Source organism: Mastigoproctus giganteus, chromosome 1, assembly GCF_048544385.1.
Source record: "Mastigoproctus giganteus isolate SK-2022 chromosome 1, ASM4854438v1, whole genome shotgun sequence".
Lineage (NCBI taxonomy): Eukaryota > Metazoa > Arthropoda > Arachnida > Uropygi > Thelyphonidae > Mastigoproctus > Mastigoproctus giganteus.
Window position 1 is genome coordinate 195,638,118 of NC_143575.1, and position 15,186 is coordinate 195,653,303.

At 35.1% G+C, this 15,186-nt stretch overlaps 1 protein-coding gene across 1 annotated transcript in view; it reads right to left on the bottom strand.

Annotated features, from left to right (window-relative positions):
* The window catches only part of LOC150091426 (macoilin), a 301,613-nt gene that overhangs the window by 32,290 nt on the left and 254,137 nt on the right, over positions 1-15,186 (bottom strand). The window contains exon 9 of the mRNA XM_090375398.1: positions 9,837-10,016. Within this exon, the coding sequence (XP_090231524.1) occupies positions 9,837-10,016 (180 nt within the window). The remainder of the gene's footprint in view (positions 1-9,836; positions 10,017-15,186) is intronic.

Below are 15,186 nucleotides of genomic sequence, written 5' to 3' on the forward strand. Positions count from 1 at the left end.
TACACCATAGGAACAGAAAAGAAGAAAACTTTTCCCGTTAGCCACATCTTCAGATTTGTGGTGCAGGTAATACAGCACATATGTGGAGCCCAAGTTTTTTCCTGATCACTAACCTTGCAATCAGAGTTCAAGAATATGCATAATTAGTAAAACTGTCTACACACATAGCAGAAATCTTCAGGGCAGTTCAGACACTTCCTTTGCTTCCACTTAAACATTTTAACAATAAAATACAAAGAAAAACAAAGAGAAGAAGCAAACAATATGATAAGATAAGCAGATAAACTATATGTACTCATACTACAACTGTTATTGAGAGAGAGAGAGAGCAGGCAGACAGACAAAGTTGAACATGTTAACCCTCTCCAACAAAATGCAAAGTTTATATCTGGAAAATAACAAGCCAAACTTGTACACTTGGAGAGACACTGAATTAAAAATCATATAGGGAAGAAAGAGGTCTGGGTGTGCCATACAGAGAGAAATGAAGTTCTCTTTACTACCCATCGTGTGTGATTCTTACCAGCTGTCTGTGCAGTGCATAGACAGCTGGTAAGAAGCGCACACGATGTCCTGTCAATGATTTATTAAACAGCTGCTTCCAGAGATATACACTAGACTTTCAGAATAACAGCACCTTCGGGGATTCAAGGTGCCATTATATTGATTTTTCTGTTATCTAGAAATATATTTAATGCATAAATATACTTAATATATTTTATTTTTAATATATTTAATGCAGAAATAATGTGGCTAAATAAGAAATAGAGAGATTAATAATGCAATTTTATTGACTGCACATAAAAAACTAAACATGTTGAGGAACCAATGTTATATTCTGCCATTAATACACTCCTGCTTGCACCCCATTCTATTTTCTTTATTATATCAAGTTTAGTCTGACCAGGTAGCACAGTGGTATCGTCACCGTTCTTCCCACACTGGACAGAAAAGGCCTGGGTTCGAATCCTATCAATGACACTAAGAACTTTTATGGGCTTTTTTTCACTCCATGGCCCGAGTTAGTGGGTCTCAGGAGTAGATGCCAAGGTCCCCCCCCCCCCAAGAAACTAGGGTTTTTCATCCGACAAATCGACCAGAGAACACACGCCATTTACAGACACAATACACATGGGTATATGAATTAACTTTCCGGGTGACCCTAATGTAATAGTTTGGATTATATCAAGTTTGTCACTAATCTTTAATGTTGTTATTTTCTTCTCTGTATGAGGTTTATTAATAAACCTCATACAGAGGAGCCATAGTGAGGGGTTTTTAATTTAAAGTAAATGTAAAACATCAGTATAATCAGTGATATCAGTGCAGAATTCACTTTCAAAATGGCGAACTTAAACAAATACAGTAATCGCACAACTTTCTGTTTTCTTTTTTGGCACTGTAAGGCATCTGCACTGTATATAAATATGTAAATTTATATACATATTTAGCCGAGTGGTCAGGAGCAGGAGTGCAGTAGCACACACTCTTTGAGTAGACCAGGGTTCCAGCCTGACTGCTAAATACATCATGAATCATTGAGGAGGCTTCCACCCTGCAGTGGATTGATAATAACTGCAGTTTACCTTTTTAGTTTAACTTATATTCCGGGGAAAATATGGAGTCACTGGTTAAAGAAACATTGCAGGATCATCTAGACAAGATGGCAGTTAAAGTTCAGCCACAGCATGCATTTGTTAAGGGGAAAACTTCCCTGACCAATTTTATTGGATACTACAATACAGTCACAAAGGAACTGGATGCAACAAATAATTTTGATATCTTATACTTGGATTTCAAGAAAGCTTTTGATACCGTTGTACATAAAAGACTGCTGTACAAATTGAAGCAGTGTGGCATTAAGAGCAAATTACTGCTGTGTATAAAGGAATGGTTGAGTGGCAGAAGACAGTAGAAATCAACAGACACTGCTCTTCGTGGAATAAATGTTATTAGTGGATCCCCCTCAGGGTTCGGTGATGTTGTTTTCTATATTTATTAATGATACTGATGAAGGCAAATCAGGCAGGGTGGTTAATGACAGTAATGATGGTATGCTACTGCAACAGGACCTAGAAAAGTTAGGGAGATGGAGTGGGAAATGACAATTGAAGTTTAACATCGACAAATGCAAAGTACTGCATATGGGTAGCAGTAACATACCAACTGTTGGTACACTGCTGCTACCCATTCCAATCAGAGTAATGGAAAATGAAAAAGACCTGGAGATAATTGTGCAATCAGATATAAATTTCCCTGAGCAGTGCAGACAGGCTGCCAGGGTTTTTTCAATACAGGAATTTTGCTAGAGGGACATGGAGGTGATTTTCCCATTGTATAAGGCAATGGTCAATCTATATCTTGAATACTGCACAGGCAAGGGCATTCCCAGGGTATGTGATGCCCAGGTGCCAATTGAAATTTGGCACCCCCTTTAAAGTTTTTTTCATATGTGTATGAAAGTTTCACATTTTCAAGTGACCCTCAAATATTGGCACACAGGTGCAGGCACCCTTGGGATGGCACACCCCCGAATACAGGTCTGGAGGCATCATTTTTGGAAGAATGTAGAACTGCTGGAATGGGTACAGAGAAGGGTAATGAGATTAGTGAGGGGAACAAAGACTTGCATTTACCAAGAAGGGCTTCAGTTCTGCAATCTGCAGTGTCAGGAGACTAGGAACCTGCGAGGTGATCTAATTGAGGTGTTTCACGCTTTAAATGGCCTGAGAAAGGTCAATGTCGATGAGAATCTTCCTCTTGCTCAGATTACACATGAGGGGCCATAAATTCAAATTGAGGAAGGATGGTTGAAGAACAGATGTATGGAAGTACAAGTTTAGCAAGCAGGTGGTTGATTGCTGGAACAAAACTTCCATCTGTTGTCGTGGAAGTGGATGGCTTAAATAAATTCAAAGAAGAACTAAAACTACTGAAGGGGATGGACAGGTGAAATGTCAATTTTTTTTTTTTTTTTTTGGCTGATGCCATATAAATTTGCTTTCTTGCATCATTGCCACTGCTAATACTATTAACTAGGCAGTTTAAATCCTGCTAGCATAGCGATAATAAATTATGATTATAGGAGCCAGTAAACAAAACAATGACTTCTGTTTTCAGTTTTTCTGTCAAGAAATGCAAAGATCTTAAAGCTACATAATAACATATGGCAATATGAATACAATTTTTCTGGGCTCATTGAATTTTATATGAAAAAATAAATAAAAAATAGAATGCTGCTTTGTATTAGATGAACCTACCAACAAATAATTCTCTTTTATGATATTATTTTAAAATAGATGCAGGCTGTCGATACACAACTGATCTGAATGAAATACATTTAGGTTGACAAAAATGCCAATAGTTTAGAATACCATATTACATACTGCATTTTTTTTTAATGAAAACCACAAACGCAAAAGGTATTAGAACCTATAGTACATAGTATCACATGCAGGATGAACGCTGAGAATGTTAGAAGATACATGTCAACAATAAACTTGAATTTCTGAAGACTAACTTCAGAAAATACATGTAAAGGAAAGTTGTTACAGAAAACAGAAGGGATAAATGAGGAAGAAGGAAAGTTGGTTTTGTGAGTTTAAAAGCGAACAATAAATGGATGCTCACTACTTGCAGCACACATTAATACTGGTTTGGGAGAGTGGAGGTATTACAGATACCAATTCAGAAGAACAGTGTCCATAGAAGTATCTATAGAAAAGGCATGTAGCAGAAAGATCACTACAAAATTAAAAATATAGGGCACAATGGATACTGTACACCTTTTTATAATGAAATAAATACATAAATTTAAAAAAAAAAGTTTAAGTAATTTAAACCAAAATTACATGGCACCCCTGGAACGTTGTTGCGGCATCCTGGTTGAAAACCACTGTCCTATACACTGGCACTAAATATGCCTTATGTCCACTGTTGTACCATTATAATTTAGTGCAGCACAGCACCACATGCTAGAACCAAAGCTGTCATCAGACTTTGATATTTAGGGAACTTCTTAAGCATTCAAATGCATTAATATGAAGTAATTGTAATCATCTTCACAAACATGAAGTTGATTGTGTACAAATTTTGTACACATTTGTATCCCTTTTTATGCATCACAATTCCAGTTAGTATAAAGCTATTCACAATACACACAATTATGGTATGTGACATCTGCAGCCTTTGAGGATGGCTCCTGGTAAATAATCTTGCTGTTGCTCTAGAACTTCAGCTGCATTCTCAATACAGTAATACCATTTTGCATAAATCATTTTTGGAAAATATGCTTTCACACAATTTTACAAATGTGCATGTGAATGTGAATAAACACAAAGAAGTTGTACTTCTAAAATAAATTTCACTACACTCTTCATTCAGTTTATGTGGATCGGCCAATGTTGTGAGATGTAAATTTTATGTTTCTGCTGAGCCCCAGGGCAGATCTGAATTTTGTTGTGAAAACTGAAGGGCCAATTTGTGTCCATATTTGCATAACATTCTGAACCACAAGGTATTTGTTATTCCCCATGGTAAATGTATGGCAGCTCATGGGGCACTGAAACCAACAACTCCCAAATTTAATCAGACACTGGCTCTTTATTTTGTACTATGGTTTACACTTGTTTTGGAAACTATACTGCCTGTAACATTTAAACTATTACTTGATGTGCCATTCTTTCCTATAAACAACATAGAATGTAAATTGTTTGCATGATGTATATCTGCAGCATTGTTATCAAATCAAAATTATTTTTAATCTGCCATTGTTATCTTCCATTTGCAGATATAATAACAACAGCCATAAAACATTGTTGAATATTATTGATAACTGATCTTTGATAACAAACAGCTAAAATCAAAGTTAAGAGCTAAAATATCCATTCCAGTTTCATTTATCTTTTATTATTATTTCCTGTTAAAGAATTTATTATTGCACATTTGTTCCCTCCCCCTTAAAACTACTATTTCATAAAACTGATGCTTTCCACCCCAGAATTTATTATTATTTTTTAAGTACTTCTTTTGAATGTTATTTTATTTTATCATTATTTGAGAGGAGATTCAACACAACTGCCCTTGCACATCTAGCCATTTTATACAGGTAACCACACTGATCAAAAAGTGACCATTATATACAAATATTGTGTTTGTTTTCTTTTTCTTCAAATAAAATCAATTTATATTCATTTCAGAAGTACATTGATGATAGTTTAAACTAAACCGAGGACAGGGAACAACTTTTCCATTGAGGAAAAAAAGAACAGCTGATTATGTAAAATTTAAATTGAGAAACCATACAATCTAAACTGTAATACTTAGTCCAATTTAAATAAAAATTTCAACACAAATGTTAAAAAAAAGGTACAGACACCAAACAGACTAAACCTGAAAATAAGCAAGACAGACCTCACTGCATTTTAATTAAAACACCCTGTATACACAGATGCTGTACATACATAATTTACAAATTAATCTCACTATGCCACACAATCAATGCAAAATATACTCTTCATTTTCTTGTTTTATATTATCACAGACATACAGATATGAAAAAGAACCAATAAATTTATATTAGATTTCATTCATTTAGGTAATATGGTTTTTGTCATTTTTGTTTAAATTCTTTTCAACTGTCTTTTATCCTTGACAGAAGAGTCAAATCTCATTAATAAAGCTTTGCCTGAGTCTTTTAAATTGGAAATATCATGACATTATGTCACCATAAAAATGAAATATTTATTTATTTATTATTATTATTATTTTTTTTTATTTTTTATTTTTAAGAGGAAAGGTATCTTTATTGTTAGTTTTATTTGGTTTTTTAGGAGCATTAGCAACTAAGGCCATATTGCTCCGGGGATATGCGGTCGTCATTCCCCGACCTTTCCGCATCCTCCATATTTGGTGGTCACAGGCTCGAACCCCGGTCTAATCAAGAAGCGTGTGCTACGCACTGCTGCTCCTGCCCACCTGGCTACGGAGGCGCCATTACTATGCAGTTGTTACTGACAAGGACATGTTGGCTTTGATTGAGAAGATGAGCTCATTCAAAATAATGTAGCATAATGTACCAAATGCAAGTATGAAAACAAAGTCGGTGACAGTTGATAAAGAGAACAGTTTAGAAAATAGCTGAAATGTAAGTTAGGAAATAGTGTTCGCAATCTCGCTGCAAAATTCAAAATCGGGAAGACACAGGTTAGCCACATCCTAAAGGGAAAAAATGAACTGCTCAAACAATTTTGGCAACACGGAAATGATCAGGTTCAAAAATCATTCCTGAAAACTGTTGGACTTCAAATTGACAATGTTACGTATGAGTGGTTTTGTCGCGAACGTGCTAAAAAAATTCCCATTAATCGGCCTATTATTAGGGAAAAGGCTTTGGAGGTTGCGAAATCTATGGGAGTAAATGAGTTCAAAGCTTCTGCGGGATGGCTAGACAAGTTCAAAACTCGGCTCTGTTGATACTGGGGTTGTAACAGAGTGGACCGTCAAATTGGAAGATTTATGTCATGATTTTGAAGCTAAGGATATTTACAACTGTGACGAAACAGGGGTGTTTTTTAAAGCTCTTCCTGAAAAAACAATGAGTCTAAAAAACGAAAAGTGCCAGGGCGGAAACATTTCTAAGGAACGCTTGACTGTACTATTGTGTACAAATATGCTGGGAGACTTTGAACAACCTCTTGTTATAGGAAACCACAAAATCTTCGTTGTTTCAAGGGCATAAAGATGAATCTTTTGAATGTTGACTGGAAGTCTAATGTCTCTTGTCACGTGGATGACAAGAGATATTATGAGCGAATGGATAAGTCACTTTAAACAAAACATGATTCGTCAAAACAGAAAAATTATTCTTTTCATGGATAATGCTGTATCTCACCTGCACATTGAATTGTCTAACATTCAAATCGTTTGTCTGCCACCAAATACATCTGCAGAGTGTCAGCCCTTGGATCAAGGGATAATAAAAAATTTTAAACTTCACTACAGAAAACGTGTTTGAAGACATCTCATTGCAAACATGAACAATGTAACATGTGTGAGTGACCTTGCAAAGAAAATCAGCATCCTAGATGCAGTTCAATGGATTTCCTCTTCAGTAAAAGCAATTAGAAAACAAACTGTCGTGAACTGTTTTGTAAAGTCTGGCTTCTCAAATGCAAAAATTGAAGTTGTGAACAGCAATGTGGAGCACCAAGAAGAGCAAGAACTTCAACATCTATTGATAATGTACGATACTTCAGTTACAAGTGACCCTGGTTACAAAGATATAGACTCGAACCTCACTACAGAAGATGGTGCTCTAGATATCAACAACATTATCATCGATATTTTTCAAGAAGTTCCTCAAAAGGATGAAGAAATGGAAGGAGGTCATTCTGTCGAAGAACATATTAACGACAAACCACCGATGAAAATAGAAGCGCTCATACAAATCAATCGTTTAAAAATGTTTTTCGCCGCTGAAGAAGATACTGAAGGACTTTCGATGGTTTCTTCACTCCAAACAAATGTTGAAAACAAAATTATCAGCCGGAAGAAGGTGCAGAAAAAAAATAAGTGATTACTGTATGTATTTTTCTTAAGATAAAGTCATAATATGCATAGCACAATTGTATGTATATTATTTACAAAAATATTGCGCAAAATCTGTATATAATTTAATTTAATTTTACATTAAACGTTTAACGATTTTTCTTTATCTCTTGTGTATGTAATTGTATATTATTTACAAAAATATTGTTCAAAATCTGTATATATTTTAATTTAATTTTACATTAAACGTTTAACGATTTTTCTTTCTTTCTTTTTTTTTTTTCCTCACTCAGACTTCTTGTTAGCGGACACTTCTCTCTAACGGACAGATTTTCATTCCCCATGGCTGTCCATTAAAGGGAAGTTTCACTGTATATCCTTTCTCCTTAAAGGAAAGGGCAGAGTAATTGCAGAAAATTTCACTCTTGTAAATGCAATAGTTCTGTCCTTATTGAGCTGTGAAACTTCACCATCAAATAAATATGTAAATATTATGTGGAAAATATAATATGTTTAAGGCCATTTTTTAGGCCTTAAGTAGCAAGACACAAAACTGAAAAACCATGATTCTTGTTGTTTAAAACCTGCTCTTTCCAACTGTGGCAAAAACGAGAGATTTGAAGGTGTCCCACATTAAGATATTTGCCCCTAAAATAGGTCAAATTTTGACTTTCAAATTCTGAAATATCTTCGAAGGAAAATATCTCACCCAGCAAACAAGTATAAGAGCTCATATTTAGTTAGGCTGAATTCATGGAGATGTTAAATGGAATGCCCAAAGAAGAAGGTACCAATTTCTTATTTTTATTTTATTTCAAAGTTTATTTTATTTCAAAGTTATGATTTTCAAAAGCTTTGCTTAAGTTTGCGGCGACAAATTTTTGGTGCCAGTTTTAGACCACACTGTAAAAAATGAAGGTTTTTGAGCCTGGATACCAAAATTTTTACATTCTCTGCCAAAAGTTAACTAGGTATACCAAGTTTCTGAGCACTACCTCTCAATGTTGTGCAACAGTAACACTTAAAACTTTGAAAAATTTTAGTGATTTGCTCTGCGTAACACAAGTGACCTCCACAAAAAATGGGGCTGATGCCTCAAGCATACTACATTTTGAACTGAAATTTTGCACAACTTCATTTGAAACCTGTTTAAACATCTACACAAAGTTAACAAAATTGAAGATGGTCAAGCAGGGACCATCTTCAAAATTAGGCCACTTGACATGGAATCACTTAGGTGTAACTCAAATAATGAGCCCACATTAATCACTGGCTGGGCAGTACCAAAGCCATACCATCATTTTCCTACAGCAGCAGTTCTCAAACTTTTTGGTCTCAAAACCCCTTTACACTATTAAAATTTATTGAGGACCACAAAGTCTTAGCATTATTATGAAAATAGTTTTAACTTTGCGGACTCACTGAAAGGGTCTCGGGTATCCCCAGGGGTTTGCAGACTACACGTTGAGAACCACTGCCTTAGAGTTATAGCATGAATGCACCCATCACGTACAGCTCCACCATATTTATTCTACTTTTAATTTGTAGTAACAGTAGAATGAGAAACTGACTGCTACCGATTCTATGAAATCTAAAGCATTTCCCCCTCCCCCTAGTTCAAGCTGTTTACAAGACCCTCCCAGTGATCTTAACAATTAATGATTCTAAACTACGTATTTTTGAAAGATTCATTACTATTTTTGAATAACAGACATGAAACATGATAATCACTTAGGATAGAGTTAGCAACATGCATAATGTTCAAATTCCACGTGCTGCATGGTGTGTCAAATTTTAAATAAATCCTGAAAAAAAATGAAAGGAAGTGAATAATAGCATCTATTATATTATTTTTATAATTTTTTTTAAAACTATATATGTAGAACACACACTTTAAATTTTTTGTGTATAATAGTTTTTTTTTAAACTGGAAAATGGAAGAGGTAATAGCCTCATCTTTATATTTTATGCTCTCACTTTTTAAAATTTTAAAAAGGATTTTTTTTAAAAAATAAAAGGTGTAAAATAAACAGCTTTTAAAAACTAAACTAATACATATAATAAGTATTAAAATCCATTAACCAAAATATGAAATACTGATACACTCCAAGCAGAATTTAAAAACCCCATAAACTTTGAAATTACAAAGAGAATTTATACCCGTCAGATGCAGCACCACTGTATTTGTAACAATTAGAGGCACCACCACTGCAAGATTAAATATCCTGAAATATGAGACTTAAATGACCTATTCTAATCTGTATAGGAAGAATATTATGAAAAATTACCGTGGAGTTGCTATGGCAAGTGCACGTGCAGCAGCAGTTTCTTCTGACTTTTTGGCTTTTCTCTCAGAAGCCAGTTGTGTTTCTACAACAGATCGCATCTTTCTTTCCTCTTGTAATTTCTTTTCCAACTGTGTTATGTTCTGTTTGTCTTGCTGTCTTACTGTCACCAGATTATGAAGCCTTAAAAAAAAAATTATATATATATATAACACACACACAATGAAAACACACATGGTCCTATATTATAATTTTCCTAGTGTCCTGGTAACTAACACTGAGGCTTGGGCATGATTTGAGTTTACACAAGTTAATAACAGCAATGGCTAGTAATAACCAGGGTATTAATGGTTCCTGCTCTTCACAATTATGGTTGGGACAACCATAATTAAGGTCCCAACATCAACCACAAGGTTTGATGTTGGGACCTTACTGCTTTTAGTATTTATTAACAATATTGATGAAGGCATATTAAATATAATATCTAAGTTCACTGACGAAGAAAAACATCGATAAATTAAACAGATGGACCAAAAGATGGATTGATATATGTGAAGTACTGTATTTATTTGGATATTCCTAAAGAAATACAGTGAATTCAGCCACACAAGCTAATAATAGCAGTAAAAGTAATGTAAAAGACATAGGTGTAAATTTGCAGTCTGACATGATGTTCTCAGAGTAGTTCAGACTGGTTGCTAAGAGTTCATAAGATTCTGTTAATGATATACAAAAACTCTGAGCTTGGAAAAAAAATAATTCCAATTGCTATAAGGCAATGGTTAGGCCACCTCTTACATATTACATTCAGGTTTGGAAACTTCACATTTCTTTTGGAATGGGTGTAGAGAAGAGCAACAAAATTAGTCAAAAGAAGAAAAGAATACTCTTATCAAGAAAGATTTAGATTCTATAAATTGTAGAATATGGATACTAAGCATCTGCAAGAAGATGGTATCCTTACTTTTTTCTCAGATGAGAGAGAGAGAGAGCACAAAAGATTTGCCATCAGTTAAAGAGTAATCATTTTCTGAAATAAACTTCTGCCTGGTGTCGTATAAGCAGGTAGTGTGAATAAATTTCAAGAAGCATCGGGAAAATTATTAGAAAGGATGAACAAAGGAAGTGGGTTTTTTTTATATATATAAATAAAAAATTTATATATATAAAAAACTGAAGCTGTATATGCTTGTTTCTTGTATGATTTTGAAAAAAATAAAAAAGTTACACACAAACATTTAAATCATAAATTCAGAATGCAGCTGGTAATACTGACAACACACACACACACACACACACACACACACACACACACACACACAGAGAGAGAGAGAGAGAGAGAGAGAGAGAGAGAGAGAGAGAGAGAGAGAGAGAGAGAGAGAGAGAGAGAGAGAGAGAGAGAGAGAGAGATCACTGGAATTATGACCACCCCTATGAAGACTGAATGTAACCCATTGACCATGTGAGGTACGAGAGTGCGCAGTTAGTCAACCTACGCAGCACAGATAAGGTGTCAGTGGTTTAGTAGATAGCAAAATTAGGAGCGTGATGGGTAAAAGGAAGAATTTATTGGACTTTGATAAAGGACAGATTGTGGGAGCTTATGGGTACCTCAATTTCCCAAATGGATGAACTGGTGTGGTGTTTGAGAGCTGCCGTAGTTAAAGTGTACCAGGACTGCCGTCAAAATGGTCAAACAATAACCCAATGGCAAAACTGTGAAGGTCATCGAAAGGTTGATATTAGAGGTGAGTGCCAGGTCCGACGACTCGTACAGGCAAAGCACTGTTGAAGAGTTCACTACCTAACACAACATGGAGCAATATCTGGCATGACCATGCATCGCATGCTCTCATGTATGGGCTATACCAGTAGATGAACTCTATGGCATTCTCTCCTAACCAAGGTCCATCAGCGTAAAAGACTTGCCTGGTGAAAAGAGCATGCACGTTGGACGTTAGAAGACTGGAAGAAGGTGTGCTGGTCAGATTAGTCATGTTATTTACTCCACGCCGTGGATGGTCGTGTATGGATTTGGCATCAACAACATGAGACTCTTCATCCATCGTGCATGGTATCAAAAGTGCAGGCCATGGAGGCAGTTATATAGTGAGGCATGTTTCACTGGCAGGAACTTGAACCCCTCATGCATGTGGAACAACGTATCACTGGTCTCCACTATCGTCAACTGCTTGCTGACTGTACACCCTGCTATGTTACACTTTTTCCTGAATGGCGATGGTATCTTCCAAGATGACAATGTGCCGAGCCATCGGGCACTTCATGTGCAGGAAGGGTTTGAGGAACACACTTCTGACTTCCAGCATATCGACTGGCCCCTGAACTCCCCCGATATTAATCCCATGGAGCACTTGTGGGATGCTATGGAAAGGCATAGCGGGCATCTGGATACACCAATCACCTCCATACTTGCATTGCTAGCCGCATTACACACAGCTTGATTGGCCATAGCTCCCAAACGCTTCCAACATCTTGATGAATCAATGCCACGTCGGATAGCTGCTGTACCGAGGGCAAAAGAAGGACCTACGAAGTATTAGGTAGGTGGTCATAATTCAATGATCACTCAGTGTATAAACAGCAATACCTCACATAGTGCAGTTAATGGACTGGAAAAAACTACCGCACTGACTGAATCAGCACTAAACAGGAAATAGTTTCAATGGGAAAAATAATGATACGTGGGTATCATAGGGTTTTTTTTATAGTAGAAATAATTATGCATGATTAGTTAGAAAAATAATAAATACAAATAGTAATGAGGTAGACCAAGAACGAAATTAATTGATAAACTTTATTTTGAAAAAATGAAAGATAGAAAATTTTACTAATTAAAGAAATATCTATCTAATTTAAGTTGTACCATTTTGTTTTTCTTCTTTTCTTTGTGGAGTTCTTGGTAACATTGAATGGCATTTTCTAATGCATGTTGGGCGCCTCCGTAGCCAGGTGGGAAGGAGCAGCACACACTTCTTGATTGGACCTGGGTTCGAGCCCATCACCACCAAACACGGAGGATGCGGAAAGGTCAAGGAATAACCACCGCATATCCCGGAGCAATATGGCCTTAGTTGCTAATGCTCCTAAAACCAAATAACAAACAAACAAACAATGCATGTTGGGCATTAATGTTACACTACGTCTGGAGTGTAGCATTCTTCTGTTACATTTTATTTAATTGCGTTGAAAAGACTCATAGCTTTTGTTTGAATTTCCATTTGACTTAATGGGATTGGCTTCTGATTGCAATCTTCTAACCATATCGACAGCAGACATTCCATATCTGCCATTAGACAGCTCCTTTTCTTTATGATTGTTTTCGAGGCAAAATAGTTGGTAGTTATTCTATACTCTTTGCAATAATTCTTTTCTTTTACAATTCTTCTTATAGATGATTCAATTATTCCTTTGTTTCGTGTGAGTTTGGCAAACAAAGTGCCTTCATGGCATTTGACAGCTTCAAGTTTCTCTTCTAATTTCAACCATTTACGTACCACAAACCACGCTATAGTGAATCCCGTACTGATTGAAGCTGCACTGTGTGAGGTATTACCGTATATATATAGACAAATGTTTATTTTCAGTGTATTGGGTAGGGGTGCTGACCTGTCTATTGTAATTACCATGGAAAAACTGAGAATGCCTGCAAGGTAAAAGCAGATAACCTGAAATTAGATTAACATAAAAATAATGATAATAATGATGGTACCTAAAGTAGTGGGTCCTAGGCATTCAATTACTTTTTTGAGGGTTGACAGCCAAAACCGTAGGAACCACTGCTATAAAAGCAGGGTCTTTGTTTTTGTTATGATGTATATGTGTGAAATGTATACATCATAGCCGACCCAACAGAGACCAAAAGGAAGGAATAAAATTCAAACATAAATAAAAATAAAGCTAAAATAATGCCAATTAACTCTTGTTAAACAAAAAATGAATGAAAGTTTGAATTCAAAAAGTTTTTTTGAATTCATGAAATTTAACCAAAGTAACTTTAGATTACAGAATATAGTCAGATTAATGGCAACTTACTTTGTGCTTGGACCAGAATTGGTGAAATTAGCTACATGTCGTGGTTACAGAGCAATGTCAGTGACACACACACACACACACACACCAATTACAAAAATACATTTTAAACTGAACCCTGGGGACTCCCCTAATAACATTAGTCCACGTAGAGCAGTGTCCATTTATTACCACTCTCTGCTGCCTCACACTCAACCCTTTATCCATTGCAGTAACTTGTTCTTAATGCCATATCACTCCAATTTGTACAGCAGTCTTCCATGTGCAAATAACAGTATCAATGATTTCTAATATGGGCATCTAAAGACATTAATACATAGGATGTAGAGATAAATGATGATGAAACTGTACTAAATTAAAAATATATATTTAAGTTTAATGCAGTGCACTGTTTCATCAACATTATATTAACTACTGATGCAATTTTCTGAGAACTGTTTATACAGACAGAAACAATGCTCAAGTTTTACAATTATTAAACAGAATAATGTTAAACATAAAAGTCAGAGGTGTCGCTTGATGAAAACAGACTTCTGTAACTGCTGCAAACGGAAGTTTTCCTTGAAATTTTATCGCATTTTTGATTAGTTAGCGTATTAATTTGTTTTACAAATTAATTAAATAGGGTTAGTAGCATTTGCTAGCTTATTTTTTAAAGTTAGCTAGTGATTTTGTAAGTTACAACTTGCTACTGTGCCATTGTTTTGGCGGGAATATTGTAGCATAACCAGTAGATCAGAAGAATAGCAGGGTTTAAATTGTAATAAAAAAGTATTTTGAAGGTTTTAATCACCTTTTGGGCATATATCTTTTGTATTTTATTATTTTTTTTTAATTAATTAACATATTAATTTGTGTTTTACAAATAAATTAAAAATGCTTAGTAGTATTCGTCAGCGTATTTTTTAAATTTAGCTGGTGACTTTATAAGTTGCAACTTGCTACTCGTACTAGTGGATGGGCTGGAATATCATAGGGTAACTAGTAGTGCAGAAGAATAGTAGGGTTTTAATTGCAATAAATAAGTATTTTGAAGGTTTTAATCATTTTTTGGGCATATATTTTTTGTATTAAGATAAGGATATAACTAATTTAACTCTGATCATTATGATATAGCATAATTTGATAACGTATATCTTGAACTTGATAACTTCATCAGAGCTGATGAAGATGCACTTAGTCTCGAAAGCTTCTATGTATTTTAATGCTTTTATTATACTTTAACACTTATTTTATTGTATTTTAACACTTTTATCTTATTTCATCTGATGTATATATATCATTTATTTATTTTAATAAATTT